We start from the raw sequence: 16,729 nt of genomic DNA on the forward strand, positions 1-16,729 counted from the left end.
ACATTAAAATGAGGGAAGGTAGCGCCATTCTTTCTCTAAATGGCTTCCAAAAACCGCCGATCCCAGCATTCATTCGGAGGGGGGTCAGTGGGGTACCATTTTTTTGTTAATCAGAATACATCTTCAATGTTTGTTATTGACATGAAAGCTGTTTTTATGATCTGTGATAAAGACGGCTGTGGCCAGAACAACTTCAGTCAAGACTATTTATTGACATAGTTATTTCAATCACAGTGAGTGACTTACAATCCTATGTACAGTGTGTAGTACATTTAGAAACTAAACAAATGCTTTAATCAATAGGAGAATAGACTTCTGTACATACAGATGAGGGAAAATAAGTAGTTCTGAATCCTATAGAAGGCCATAAAAAGTAGGTCAGTTGAGAGCAAGGGCATCGTTCTGGGGGGCAGATAGGGCATATGCCCAAGGTGTTGCCATGGGTCGGGGATGCCATTAAGCCACTATGCATCTGGATACAGAGACTAGGGCAGCCCTGGGTATAGAATGGCCTAGAAGCACCAGGCTAATTTGTTATGGCTTACATACATGAAGTATTCAGCCCACAGGCAGTATGTGTCAGCTTTAGTAAGATTTGTCTCTAAATATATGCCCCTGTGTAAAATATTAATAGAAATATTAATAATACAACAACTTAAACTTTTATAGATTTACCTGTCATAGGTTAGGATTATAAAAGTCATGTGAAATACTTGTGTGATAGGTTATGTGGAAAGATAAGTGAAAGAAAACCTGTCACCAATTTTTGGGAAAGCAAACTAACACTCCCCTTTTAAAATAAGCCATTTTACTATGCTCGATAAAAATATATTAGGAGACAGTGTGCGTTATATGTAAATCACTCACCAAGAGTCATCTGGGTGGTGCTGGTGTGGTGAAGAGTCATGGTGTCCAGATGTCAAACACCTAACAGAGTGTCAAAATCTAGTCATAAGCTCCCTTTATAAGGGTTATTCCATAATGAATATTATCATTATTTAAGTAAAGCAAACTGTAAACAAAATGTATTTAAACTCAATTAAAAAAAAAATCTATTTAATGGTAATATCTACATACATAATGTGGCACCGCCTGGTGTTCAGGGTGTATAGCAATATGCATATCCACCTAAGAATTAAGTGCTGGAGGACAAACAAGCGCACAGTCAGTTCTCCTATAGTGATCCTCTGTTCACTGCAGAGAAGCTAAAAGTAATAGCTTGTCTGGGAGGGATGGCATGGCAGTATATCTTAAAATATAAATAAATAATGTCCAAAATTCGTACAATCGTAAAGCTGGATTGGTTAGTAAAAAATATATATGAATAAATAAAAAGACTATACTCTGTGCTGCCAGAGGGGGGAGGGGACTGGTTTTGTCCAGAGCTTCCCTTCCTATTCAGTAGTAAGAATAGCAAGAAGAAACAGATCATCACACAATCTTAAACAGCTATTCACAGCCCTTCTGGACTTTTTACTCGAGTAAACATGGTACATAGAATAAAGCCTTAAAAGATTATATGATAGCAAACCAATGTCATTGTTTCACATTGTTCTTGCTAGGTCTAGGAAAGTCTACCTTTTGCACCATATACAAGCATTAAAGGGTTAACTGTGGAAAACAACATTTGCTCCATGGCTGTGGATGGTGTAAAAATAGTTAACATGTTATATTAGCCTCCTCCGTTCCTGCAGCTGCTGCTCCAACACTCCCCTAATTCTTTGCTGGTCTTCACTTTTTCCAGGTACCTGTAACAGCCAGTGTCTCTCCTTAGTCAGTGATTGGCTGCGTGGGCCTGTTCCTGTGGAGGACTAGGAGCATCAATAACAGAGGTGGTAAAGTGAAGCTTGTTCATTATATTTACCCCCCAGCCATGGAGACCATTTCTGTTTTCCCTGGACAACCCTTTTAAACTTCGATTTCAATGCATCACTACTGGATAATAATGCGTTAAAAACAGGGCTTAGAAAATGTAGGAAGGAAAAGAGCTGCCAACTTTTTGCTACTGTCGGAAACACACCTGTACCCTCCTCCTAAAAGAAGTGATTTTTTTTTTTTTTTTAAACTTACCAGATACATTACTCTCAGAACTTTCTATGTGTTTATCTGTTACTGTTTCTGACACCTTAAAGAGGTACTCCGCTGCTCAGCGTTTGGAACAAACTGTTCCTAACGCTGGAGCCGGCGCTGGCAGCTTGTGACGTCCCGCCTCGCCCCCTCAATGCTAGTCTATGGGAGGGGGCATGGCAGCCATCACGCCCCCTCCCATAGACTTGCATTGATGGGGCGTGGCTATGACATCACAAGCTGCCAGCTCCAGCATTTGGAACAGTTTGTTCCAAACGCTGAGCAGCGGAGTACCCCTTTAAAACTCTGTAAGGCTGTGTTTACACCTGCATTGGGGCTCTGTTCAGGGCCTCCCTCGGACACTCTGCCAAAAAACAGAACTAGATGTCACCTACAGACCCAGAGACATCCCATTGACTTAGGCGGAGTATGTTAGTATTACAACTGGTGTCCCTTTATTTTGCAGGATTTGCCCAGAAAAAAAAGCCTGCAATATATATTTTTTTGTTGATTCTGACCCTACAAAACAGAACGCAATCTGCCATAGAGCACTCCTGAACGGAGCTCTGTCGCAAGTGTGAACCTAGCCTATCTTACTTAATGTGTGCAGTGAATATTTTTGCTTTTATCTAAAAGTATTTACATATTTTATAAGTTCTCATCCTTATCCATTATTACAATACCAATGCAGAATACCGTAAATGTGCAGAACAAGAATATGTGCCCACAGGACTAAAATACTCCAACTTTGCTAAAGATTTGGAGTTCCCAATGAAGTTGGAAAAATCTGCAACACATCTGTAGCATTTCAGTCCTGTAACATTATGAGTGGAAAACTATACACAAACATATTCGTGGAGGCGCAGCACCTCTCCAACATGACAGCTATTGAACAGAAGTCATAGCCTGTAAAGCATCATCACACAAGCCGGAATCCCAGTCAACTGTATTTTAACGTACCGAGCCTTCCTCGAGCCGTATGTGAAGAAGGGTGTCCCCTGGCTTATAATCTTTCTGAATCTCGGCAGATTTCCATACTTCTTCTGGGTCTGGGATCCATACCCGCGCATGCTGAAATAACAGGAAGGGATGATTTAGGATCAAGCTAAATTACTTGTAAACATCAGTTTAGATTAATAATTGGATTATGTCAACCTGCTACTCTTAAAACCATTTAATTATTAAAAATGATAAAGAAAAACACTTATTAATGCAAGTTGTGTAATACTGACACAAAGAAAATCCATAAAAGAAACTGTTGACAGAGCAATTGTCTGACTGACGCTAAAGAACATAGCAGCGCTGTTCATTCTAAACTTGCTGATAACACAAATCCTTGCAGCACCGGAGACAACATCTATAAAGATGCTTCATACCTCATCTGCAGAGCCGCATAATGAATAAGGGAGACCTAAAAGTCAGTCCAGACTACACACTAGACTGCTGTGTAACTAACTCATCTTCTCACTTCTGCAGCATCTCCAGGATAAAAACTAAGATCAATCACTACCAGAACTATTTTACAAAACAATTTTAAAAAAAAAGTATCTTTTTGTTAGTTTAATAATAGAACTTCTGAATGTGGCCCCTGAGATCTGTCAAAGGGGACCACAAGTGAGGATTCAGTGTATGTTTTGTGTACCAAGTTTGTGTGCACGGCGCCGACAACATTCAGCAAAACACTTCCAGAGACCTATACAGTTGTTGCAGTATTGTATTAGAATGCACAGACATTTGCAGATTTGGCTTAAAGGGAATCTGGAAAAATCACAGAAAATTAATATATCTCTATTAAATTCAATGGAGGGCAATTTAAGACTTAACTTTTAATAAATCATATAAAACCTTAAAATCAAAATTAAATTGTGTAACTATACAAATCCCCAACACAAAAAACAAACAATATAAAAATAAAATAGGTGAAATCTGCATATGTCACAAAGAGACAGGACCGAATAGATAAGTAAATGTCAGATGTAACCGGGACGGTGATATGTAGATAATAGGGGGGGGGGTCGCAATCAGTTGTAAGGCTGGGTTCACACTACGTTTTGTCCCATACGGGAGCGCATACGGCAGGGGGGAGCTAAAAGCTCGCGCTCCCGTATGTGACCGTATGCGCTCCCGTATGTCATTCATTTCAATGAGCCGACCGGAGTGAAACGTTCGGTCCGGTCGGCTAATTTTTGCGCCGTATGCGCTTTTACAACCGGACCTAAAACCGTGGTCAACCACGGTTTTAGGTCCGGTTGTAAAAGCGCATACGGCGCAAAAATGAGCCGACCGGACCGAACGTTTCACTCCGGTCGGCTCATTGAAATGAATGACATACGGGAGTGCATACGGTCACATACGGGAGCGCGAGCTTTTAGCTCCCCCCTGCCGTATGCGCTCCCGTATGGGACAAAACGTAGTGTGAACCCAGCCTAACATAGGATGAATGGCCCTTGATGATCAGATGTTGATAGTGATCACAGATAGAACCAGGGAAGGTGCACTCTATCATTAAGTATCCCACCCCAGCCTTCCCTACCTTTTGAGGGACCCACCTCCTTGACAGGGTGGCCTCAACCATGGTGCCGTTCCCTGACAGTTTGAGTTAGGGATACAATAATAAACCAGATAGAGAGAGAAAACAAAACAAGATAATTCAGTCCTTGCCCCTTGCGACACTACGCAGATATAATAAAAACACAAGTCAACAAATAATGACTCTCAGATTTGTCTCTATGATATCAGTAAAAATCGATAACACAGTAAGTCATAATGATACACAGTTCCTGTTCCAATGCGTTTCCCCCATCTAGTTTCAAGCGGGTTCTTGAGGGAAATAAATTTAACAACAAAGTATAGTATGATGCAGTATTGCCAAATACAGTATGGCCCACAATGTATATAATTTGATAAGCATAGATATAACCCAATGTTATTTAACAGGGTGTCCATGCAATAAGACTATTGTCACTGTTGGTAGGTATCATAGTAAAATATGGCCTGATATAACACACCACCACCAATATAGATCTCAATCCTCTATTATGAGTCATAGGTAGTTAGTTGCAAACATGACAGCGGTGGCCATATTGCTTCTAAATAAAAAAACGCAGCAAGTGTACAATTCACTAGCCAAATGGATAAATTAGTGGCTAGCTTAAAACGTAGTAAGTCTATGAGGGGTAAGACAGGGAATGCAGCCATAAGAAACGCAGCCCAATATATGAACATTAACAATAGGTGCCACTCATGTACGACAAGATAAAGCACATTCTGGAGATAGAAAGAAAAAGCTAGGTGTGTAATGACACACACACTAGCGATACTTAGAATTCACGCACTGCAGGTATAGGATTACAGGTCCATAATATCCAGCTCCAACTCACCTCGATGGTAGGTGAGGGGAGGACTGACCGTGTACCTGATGTGTATCACTGCCCTATAAATCTCAAGGACTCACCTACGTAACGGACTTGCATCCAACCAGGAGTGGGTAGCACAGGTGTAAATAGTCATGTACCCCCATGTTAATTTGGCCGCCTTCTCCCCGCCTGGGGAGCTTGCGTTTCGTCCTGCATCTCAGTAACCGGGAGCGACGCCGTGAAGCAATAGCGCTTCTCCATGCGTGACACTCCCGGGGACCGACATCAGATGGAATATGCGCAACCATAGATCTAAAAGTCCGGAAGTTGCTTCAGGTGGATTATGCATTCCACCGTGCGTCTCACTAAACGGAAGTGACATCAATAGGGCATGCGCATTGAGTCCTCCCCTGAGATGTGTTAAAGGGAATCTGACATCACTTTAATGCGTCATGAGGGCAGTCCCTGACTGCTTCCTCCATCTCCACCAGCCTTGACTGATAGATCTCTCCCTATACCCAAGCAGGATAAAGATCTATCAGTCAAGGCTGGTGGGGCAGAGAAGCCACCAGGGACTACCCAGTTGACTTTCGGTTCAGGCAGCATGAAAGTGAAGACGGGTTTCCAAATGCATAAGGCCCTGGTTTTGACATCTGAAGAACTTTATTTAGTTTAAAAGGGTGCATATGCATAAAAAAAAAAACAGACTAAAAATGACAAACAGTAAAAAGGTAATAAGAGATTTAAGAAAAGATTATACATATTGACATACAGACAGTGTTAACTAAAGTTCCTTTGAATTGGTATTAAAAGCTATTCCAATAAGGACCACAACCATAGCCATTGTGCTCCATACCCTTCTGGGTCTGTTCGGTTCTTTTTATTGTGCCAAATTGCCCCAAAACGGGTCAGAGCACAACTGGGTCCCGATGGATCCCAGTGACTTGAATGGGGACACTATTTTTTTCTCTGCTAAACTCCCATTGTTACGACAGAATCGTTGATGAAGCTCAATATAGCAGAGCTCGACGGCATTGTGAAAGAGGCCTAATATCACGAGAAGGTTATGAAAAGTAATATACTGGAGCCAGTAATACAGCTACATGACTACACAAAACAGCCACAAAACTTGCTGGATATGCCTCTTAACACATCAGAAATTTCTACGAACTGTTCAAATATCAGAACAGAGTATTACAGCATTTTCTATTCTATTGCAAAAGTAACATTAAAATACTGTTTAAAGAAAATAAGAATCTATACTGCATGTTTGCGAAGTTCAGTTACAGTAAATTTATAGACAACAACACTGTATACTGTATATTCATCACAAGACAGAACAGTCATAACTTACAGATACTTCATTGCATTCACAGTCGGGGAGATAGTCATCTTATCACAGCTGTTATAGATGATTCTAATAAGATACTGTATACAGAATGTGTTAGAAAACCACATTTTAACTGCAGGCCCTCCTATGTAATGTGGGATAACAAGGATCCCAGACATCTAAGGTAAAGGTATTTGTTGGGGCCAGGTGTCATAATGCCTGGAGCTTAGTGAATAGCACACAGCATTGGTTAACAAGAAAAAAAAAATCAAAATGATAAAGGCTAAACGAAGAAAACACTCAATCTGAAAGCAATATGCAAAAGGCACAAAACCTGGGTTTATAGCATTCAAAAAAAAAAAGCCTTAGCCAATCATAGTTCATCTCACACCCTGAACTGCTCTGGGCTGTGTGTAGCAGAGTGAGGAAATTGTTAAAATAGATGCCAGATGGGTTTTGTCCTTGTTTATATGTGATAGGGAGTAAAAAACACACTTTTTGAGTAAATGCGGCACTTCAGATACCGATGAACCCTACCTGGAAATCATTAAAATGCAAACACTCTCTTGCCAGCCTCTACATGTTTTGCCATTACAACGGAGTGGCAATGGAGCCGGCTGTTTGCGTCTTGGGAACACCGTTGTAACGGCATAACATGTAGAGGCTGGCAAGATATTGTTTGCATTTTAATGATTTCCAGAGAGGGGTCATCGGTATCTGCAGTGCCGCATTTACTCAAAATGTGGGTTTTTTACTTCCTATCATGTATAAACAAGGACATTACCCATCTGGCATCTATTTTAACAATTTTCTGGGTTTTTGTTTTAACTTGAGCACTTAATAAAAGTTAATTATTAAGGGTGTTTTACACCGGGCTACAGCACTGGGGTTTAGTTAATGCGAATTAAAGAGAGACCCTTATACCCCCTTGGGGTGAGTTAGTGTATAGCAGAGTGAGGGAGGAAGTTCTCCCCTGTATGGCTTCAGATTATGTCACACCTGCTGGGAAACGCCCCTTCTCAGTCTGTGAATCTGACTGAGACTGAGCAGAAAATACAGAGCAATATCAAGATAGAAAAATAAAAAATAAAGCCAGGAGGGTGGTTAATCATGATGGGGGCAGTGAATTGTGAGGATTATAACATTTAACAAGAGCATGAGAGGTACTTTAAGTTAAAAATGTTAATACATTTAAAAACTTTCCCTAGAGTTGATATTATTATGTGCTGTAATTTCTCCTTTTGTAGCCAAGAAGCAGCCATTTTTAGAAACAACCCTAGATCAGTGTTTTCTAAGCAGTGTGTCTCCAGCTGTTGCAAACCTACAACCCCCATTTGGCTGTCTGGGCATGCTGAGAGTTGAAGTTTTGCAACAGCTGAAGACAAACTGTTTGAAAAGCACTGCCCTAGAGGCTCTGTGCAGGTGCGAAAAAAAATCTCTTGCCCATTGACTTTGCTGAATTTCCACCCCAAAAACCTGTTGTCCCATTCCGTTGAAAACTCTGCTGCACAGTTCATGCTGTGGAAAGCTCCACCACAGAAATTCAGGATTGAAGACCCCCCAAAATAATAAACAAGTTGATTCTATTTGGCAAAATTCTGCTCGGACATCGCCATCTATTGATTTTGCCGAAGAATTTTGGTTGTGCCCACTGCAGACAGAATCAGCAGTGTGGAGGGGCCCTATCCATGCCAGAAGATCAAGTTCTCATAATTCCACTGCAGACTTTAACTCTGATGGCCACAGGGCTTTGCCTAAGGGGGGGGGGAGTAAAGGGGGAATTAAATTGCACAGGTCAGGTTTAAGGATGGAGGAATGAAGTGGCACAAGGGGGATCAGGGAGGGAGAATGTAATTGCACAGGTGGTAAAAAAGTGGCACTGGGGATAATGAAGGGGATAAAATGGAATAAGGGTGATGAAGTGGCACGAGGGGGGCAGAGGGGATGATTAGCAGCCACATTTGTCGTTCTGGCACTAGATACTGCTATCACTTTGTGCATCGTAGGTCACGCAACATGAAACCTGCAATTGGCTGTGCGGGAGGGGTGTATCACCAAACTATGCACAGCTAAAAAAGGTGCTATCAACATGAAAAGCTTGGAAAACTCTGGTATAAGTTATGGCACAGAAACCCACTAAAGATAATGAGAAGCACTTTTAATGCAGAATTCTTCTGGATTTCTTGTCCCAGCACCAATAGCTGTCCTGTGGCTTTGGACTGTCTCGGGCAGCTTGGCAGCACAAGGTGTTGGGCCCACCAAAGTTCTACAGTTAAATTAATTATATGTATATTATAATGTCAGATAACATATTTTCTTAAATGAATTCTGTTATATGTTTTATAAGTTATTAAACCTTTGAGAGTGCAACCCATGAGACCTTGCAGTGAACCCCATGTGACCCTGCCTGCCAATGAGAACCCCAAAAGTCTCCCCTAATAGTGAGATGCAGGGGAAGAGATTTTCAGTCTAGTCTAGTTCCAACAAGGCTCCTGAGAAACAGCGTATCTCAGGTGTGCTGTGTGTCGTGTGCTCTGAGGAGAGGCCTAGCTCAAATCTAACCTCTCAACTGGTTATCCCGCCAGAAGTCTCAGCAAGGCAACAGGGCTCCCAAGGGGTTACACTGCACTCTCACATCAAAAGCCAGCTGTTTGTGTATTACTATTTGCACCGGCTCAGTAAAGACAGTTATCCATAACCTGACGTCTTCGTGTGTTCATTAACTCCCCGTGTCTGGCCCAGGAGAAGCCTCTCTAACCTCAGACAGTGTATAGGATAACAGTGCCCTGGCGGCACAAAGTGATCAGGTATTCTTACTAACACCCCATGGACACCACACAAAATTCCCTAATGAAACCTGCATGAGGTTTCCTACAGTAAAGTATATATCACGCTCTATACTCCCTCTTCCCCTTTGTCTCCATTGTCTGTTGCTCATATGGAATTCATTGCAATGTTGGATCTATGACAAAAATAAGGCAATGCATTCAAAATACCAGTTTAACACAAGTGACAACACAACACAATATAGCAGTAGAGCATCTCAGGATACAGAGACTTTCCAATAAAGCTGCACAAGTATGTTGCTAAAAAAAAATAAAAAAAATAAATGTAATCCCAGAAAATTTCTTCAACTACATCAAACCACAAGTTATTTTTTAATAAAGATAAAAAGGTTTTATGTTGCGTGCGTTGTTTTCCGGTCCTTCCTCCATGCTGGCAGATGTGAAGACAAGGACCAGGGAGAATATAAGGACAGTGCAGCCTTTCAGCTGTAGACAAAGATCACTTCTGTCTCATGTCACCATGTCAAGTTACTAAGAGGAAGCGAAGCTGCACATGAGCCTTTCTGGAACTCAAATAGAAGCTACATTTATATGAATACACAGAATAATAATGTCTAAATTCTCAGTTGTGTTAACACCCAGAAGTAACATATGTAACGGTGCACAGGATCAGTTCAAAGACAGAGGAAGACGTGATGAAATCCTCTCAACAACTCCCAGGCTTCTGCAATGTCACCGCAGGCAGTGTCCAGGAAACACAGCAAACTTATCAGACACATAGAAACGTGATCTCCATTTACTGCCCAAAATAATATACAGAAACAATGTATAAGTCAATAGAGACCGCAGATAATCGCAAGAAATAGAGTTTATAAACCAGTTTTCTGTACTGTAATACATGTAAAGGGACATTTGGCAATAGGTATTTTTTATCTATATGTATATCTTATATTTATATATTAGGACTGCACGATATATCGCAATCGTATTGCGATTTTTGCCAATTGAGATATGTCGATATGGTCCCCCGAGAAAATTTGCCATCACCTGCAGCCTGGCACCATATCACGCACACAGGGTCTGGGGCTGGGCCGCGGTCGAAACTTAAAGGCAAAGTCCGTGTTTCCAAACCAGGATGCCTCCAGCTGTTGCAAAACAACTCCCAGCATGCCCGGACAGCCTTTGGCTGTCCGGGCATTCTGGAAGCTGTCGTTTTGCAACAGCTGGAGGCACCATGGTTGGAAAACACTGTCCATAAAAAAAAAAACTGATGCTCACCTAGCCCCGCTCCCCGGAGGTCTGCCGCAGATCCCGATCTCCTCTGTGCGGTCTCGGTATCTTCTCTGAGCTCCTGACAAGCAGCTGGTTCCGAGACCTTTCCTGCTCAGCCGATCAGTGGCCGCAGAGGTGTCATGTGTCAGGTCAGTGATTGGTTGAGCAGGAAGGTCCTGTAAGTCCCATAAGACACTGTACTGCATGGAGGAGAACAGGATCCAAGGCCGACTTACAGGGGACCAGGTAGTTTTAAAGGGATTATCTGGAGTTTTTGGAAGATTGTTAAAGGCTGGGGTAGGCATTAAAGGGAACCAATCATCACATTTTACCCTATATAACGCTTGGCAAAGCGTTATATAGGGTAAAATCTTTAGTCTCACCATCCCCTGGGGGTCGCTCCTGCCTGCGGGGGTGGTGAGGATATGAACTTATAAACTAGACCCCGCAAGTAGTCCCCTGGGCAGGGAGCTACTCTTACCTAGTCCTGTTACTTCAACTGGCAGCGACGCCCCCCCTCGGCTTGACTGTACTCCTTTTTCATCATGGGAGATGTAGTTCAAAACATCTGCAGTGCTGAAGGTTGCCTATGCCTGTCCTAAAACATAGGCCTCATGCACAGAGCTATATTACAACAGGTAAATAAGACCCTAACTTAGCTGCATATGCCTCCAATTTTATAGGGTGTTCTTTTTCCCCCACACAGAATCTGGTAAGAACAAAAAATACTGCATGTTGTATTAATAAGCCCTTTTCCCTACATGCTTTATTACTAGGGCAGAATAACTTAAACACATGATGATTTGGTTTTATAGAGCTGCAGAAGATTAAGTGGCCACCCTACAGTTTCCAAAGTAGTTATTTATCGTCAGTGAAACCAGCATACTACATAACTACCATATGGATCCTTCCTTGTACCCCCTATTATTATTCTACTGTGCTATTATCTAAAAATAGGTTGTACGTTGTTATGACATAATGTGATTTCCAAGTGCCATATATAAGAAATGGTTGTTTAAATATACCAAAGACAGACTGAAAAAAAAAATCTTCCTTTTGTTAAGGCACTTGTGGCCCCTAAACTGCAATAAAACCTGTTCAGTAAGCGTTCACCAAAAGGTTTTCATAGTTGTTTATTGTATATACAGGCATAAGATGAATTAAAGGGTTGCTCCGCTCCCCAGCGTCCGGAACATTGAGTTCCTGAACACTGTGTGCGGGCTTCCGTGTTCACGCCCGCCCCCTCGTTAAGTCCCACCCAGTCATGTGACGTCCCGCCCCCTCAATGCAAGTGTATGGGAGGGGACGTGACGGCCGTCGCGCCCCCTTCCCCATAGACTTTCATTGATGGGGCAGGCCGTGACATCACGAGGGGGCATGCCTGAACACAGAAGCCCTCCCACAGCATTCAGGAACTCAATGTTCCGGTGTGAGGTGGAATTTTGCGGATGCTGGGGAGCGGAGTAACCCTATAATGTTCAGCAACTCAAAAACTGGTTTAGGAGACAATAAGAACTTAGGTGTCAGCTAGAAATATCTAGGTGCACTGCCAAAAATGATGATTTACCTAGCCCTTAAAGCAATGTATAGTAGAGAAAGAGCTACACCTGGACATTCCTTGGATCAATTTTTTTTATATTTTAAAGTGGATGAAGGGTAGAAACTGGGCCCATGGGATCCATTACATTGTGCCACACCAATTGATAAATGCAGCCAAACTAGATCTGGAAGGAGACTATAGCAGGACACTGGGGCTCACTGTATGATGCAATTGTAGGAATTTCTGGCAAGTATTTGCTTTGTGCTACATGTGCCAACCATCTCCTCTGTGCGGTCTCGGTATCTTCTCTGAGCTCCTGAAAAGCAGCTGGTTCCAAGACCTTTCCCGCTCAGCCGATTAGTGGTGGCAGAGATGTCAGGTCAGTGATTGGTTGAGCAGGAAGGTCGTGTAAGTCCCATAAGACACTGTACTGCATGGAGGAGAACAGGATCTACGGCAGACCTACAGGGGACCAGGTAAGCATCAGGTTTTAAAGGGATTATCTGGAGTTTTTAGAAGATTGCCAAGAGCTGGGGCAGACATTAAAAAATATACAATACCCCACTGTACTCCATTATGGGCTATAGGGTAGGGTGGCAAGATGGAAGTCTTATTACAAAAACATCACGCTGTCACACGCCCTCCAATAGACATGAATAGAGGGGCCGTGGCGTGACGTCAAGTCTCCAGTCCTGGAAACACAGAGGTTTCTGAGACTGGAGCAGCAGCCCGGCATAGAATGTGGGTGCTGCAGGGAGATCGCGGGGGGTCCCAGCGGCGGGCCCCCTGCAATTAGACATCTTATCCCCTATCCTTTGATAGGGGATAAGATGTCTATGGCCAAAATACCCCTTTAAAAGGTGACTCAAAGTGGTGGCAGCATTATGTTTTGGGGCTGTTTTTCTTCATCTGGAAATGGGGCTTCTGTCAGGGTGGAGAGAATTATTAAGAGGTCCAAATATCAGGCAATGTTGGCACCTTCAGGCAAGGCACACATCCAAAACCATAAAAGTTTAATGAATGGCCCAGCCAGAACCCAGACCTTAATCCAATTGAATATCTGTGGAGTGATCTGAAGAAGGCTGTGCACAGAAGATATCCCACCAATCTGATAGATTTGGAGCACTTTTACAAGGAAGACTGGGCAAATATTCCCAAGTCAAGATGTGCCATGCTTATTGACTCCTACCCAAAAAGACTGATTGCTGTAATAAATTCAAAAGATGCTTTAACAAAGTATTAGTTTAAGGGTGTGCACACTTATGCAACCAAAACTGCATCAAAACTGCAGAGTATGTTAACTGACTCTAACTCCCTTATGAGTTTCGGCATTTTAAGCTGCTGCAGTTAAGCCAGGTAATAAGATCACCAGGTGATCTCTTTAGGGGAGCTGCAGTGATTAGTCTCCACCCCCTCTCTCTGCAAAGCCAGAGGATCAATGGGAAATGTAGGCAGGATAACAAAATAATTTCAGTGATTAAATAGGAATCAATATGACTAAAGAATTGTGCCTGCCAAAAAACAGGTAAGCACAAGGCATACACAAAGAGCCTCAATTTTTTTCTGTATTAATAGCCTGTGATGCAAAAAATAAATAAAATTCCTGCAACGCATTTTTAACACCTTTAAAATTAAAAGAAGCAATTCCCACTCCACATTCACAAGTCACATCTCTGTGAGGTGAAGCAGAACATTTCTTCTGTATTCAGGCGGGCACACTCTATATTTCCACTTTTATCAGACCGTGTATCCACAAGGGACACTGCACCAGCAGAAAACAGTGTATGAATGGAGTTTAGTGTCTATGGTGCTGGCTACTCCTTAGAAGAAATTTACACCTTGTATAGAAGAACCCACCAACAACACCCCTCTATCATACAGCTGAATGCAATAACCTTCCTTAACACCATGAAATTACTGTTAAACCATTTCCCTGTCAACCTAAACAAATGTGGCAAATGGAAAATGACACTAAAGGAACTGAGAGGATTGTCTGTGGCTATAAATAGGGAAGGGAATGTATGGTTGTAGACTAAAATCATATAAAAACAGGAATGGGAGCTTACTGAAGAGGATCTTACCGTTTTCGTACAAATCATTTATTTATTTTTTAATTGAAAGCAATTTTTGGGAAAAATAGAATTAAAGTGTATGTGTCATTCGCAAAAACTCTTTATATAAATGTAGATAAGAACAATATTTGTATATTAACATACATTAGTTAAAACATTTTTTTTATATTTTTGGGAGAAAAAAATGCTGTCCCTGCAGATATTGCCTGTGTGTCTCTGTGCGGAGAGAAAATACAGGAAGTGAGGGCAGGACAACCAGGGCTCTGTGTACCGAGGCTTGCCCTCACTGCACAGAGCCCTGCTTGTCCTCACTGCACAGAGCCCTGCTTGTCCTCACTGCACAGAGCCCTGCTTGTCCTCACTGCACAGAGCCCTGCTTGTCCTCACTGCACAGAGCCCTGCTTGCCCTCACTGCACAGAGCCCTGCTTGCCCTCACTGCACAGAGCCCTGCTTGCCCTCACTGCACAGAGCCCTGCTTGCCCTCACTGCACAGAGCCCTGCTTGCCCTCAGTGCACAGAGCCCTGCTTGCCCTCACTGCACAGAGCCCTGCTTGTCCTCACTGCACAGAGCCCTGCTTGTCCTCACTGCACAGAGACCTGCTTGCCCTCACTGCACAGAGCCCTGCTTGCCCTCACTGCACAGAGCCCTGCTTGCCCTCACTGCACAGAGCCCTGCTTGCCCTCACTGCACAGAGCCCTGCTTGCCCTCACTGCACAGAGCCCTGCTTGCCCTCACTGCACAGAGCCCTGCTTGCCCTCACTGCACAGAGCCCTGCTTGCCCTCACTGCACAGAGCCCTGCTTGCCCTCAGTGCACAGAGCCCTGCTTGCCCTCACTGCACAGAGCCCTGCTTGCCCTCAGTGCACAGAGCCCTGCTTGCCCTCAGTGTACAGAGCCCTGCTTGCCCTCAGTGTACAGAGCCCTGCTTGCCCTCACTGCACAGAGCCCTGCTTGCCCTCACTGCACAGAGCCCTGCTTGCCCTCACTGCACAGAGCCCTGCTTGCCCTCACTGCACAGAGCCCTGCTTGTCCTCACTGCACAGAGCCCTGCTTGTCCTCACTGCACAGAGCCCTGCTTGTCCTCACTGCACAGAGCCCTGCTTGTCCTCACTGCACAGAGCCCTGCTTGTCCTCACTGCACAGAGCCCTGCTTGTCGCCACTAAAGCTACAGGGACAAGCCAGGATGTTTTCACCCAAAAATATACCTTTTTTTTTTTTTTACAAATGTATATTACAAAAGTACGGTACATATGTTTTATCTACATAATAAAAAAAAGTTTTTGCTTATGACAGGTACACTTTAAGAAGTACAAGCATAACTTCCAACTCTTATTTATCCACACTTTGACTCCATTTGCACTGCTCATGTATAATATTAAGTAATAAGTTTTCTGTCATAAAATGGTAACATCAGGCTACTTATGTCTTATGAAACAAAGATGAAATATACCACAAACTATGTGCTAAATAACTTCAAAATATTGTATTATTAATACTTTTATTTTCTTATGCAAAAATAATTACGAGGTGAACCAAGTACACAGGTCAAACAGTCATGAGTATTCCATAAGTAGGTAGGGCTCAGCGGAAAGAAGGCGAACTTCAATGAAAGGGGCATGTCTCCGGCTCACAGTAATTTTACTAAAAATAAATAAAAAATAAAAAACTTACAACTGCAAGCAGGCATATACTTTGGCACGAGGTGCACGAGGCAGACACAGATGTGCCAGTTTTTTTTAACCCCTTATGGACTTAGCCCATTTTGGCCTTTGGGACTTTATTTTTAAGATTTTGTTTTTTCCTCCTTGCCTTCTAAAAATCATAACTCTTTTATATCTTCATCCACAGACTAGTTTGAGGGCTTGTTTTTTGCACGACTAGTTGTCCTTTGTAATGACATCACTCATTTTACCATAAAATGTATGGTGCAACCAAACAAATACTATTTTTGTGGGGAAATTGATAAGGAAAAACGCAATTTTTCTAATTTTGGAAGATTTTGTTTTCACACTGTACAATTTACAGTAAAAATGATGTTTTCTTTATTCTGTGGGTAAATACAATTAAAACAATACCCATGATTACATACTTTTCTATTATTGTACTACTTTAAAAAAAATCACAAACTTTTTAACCAAATTAGTACGTTTAAAATCCCTCTATTTTGCTGACCTATAACGTTTTCATTTTTCTGTATAAGCGGTGGTAGGAGGGCTCATTTTTTGCACCGTGATCTGTACTTTTTATTGATCCCACATTTGCATATATAAAACTTTTAATACATTTTTTATCAATTTTTGGGGG

General features: G+C 42.4%; 1 protein-coding gene across 2 annotated transcripts in view; it reads right to left on the reverse strand.

Annotated features, from left to right (window-relative positions):
- The window catches only part of MYO5A (myosin VA), a 198,946-nt gene that overhangs the window by 136,089 nt on the left and 46,128 nt on the right, over positions 1-16,729 (reverse strand). For both annotated transcript variants that reach the window (XM_056572329.1, XM_056572328.1), the window contains exon 2: positions 3,028-3,138. In XM_056572329.1, the coding sequence (XP_056428304.1) occupies positions 3,028-3,138 (111 nt within the window). The remainder of the gene's footprint in view (positions 1-3,027; positions 3,139-16,729) is intronic.

The sequence above is a fragment of the Hyla sarda genome, chromosome 4 (assembly GCF_029499605.1).
Source record: "Hyla sarda isolate aHylSar1 chromosome 4, aHylSar1.hap1, whole genome shotgun sequence".
Classification (NCBI taxonomy): Eukaryota; Metazoa; Chordata; class Amphibia; order Anura; family Hylidae; genus Hyla; species Hyla sarda.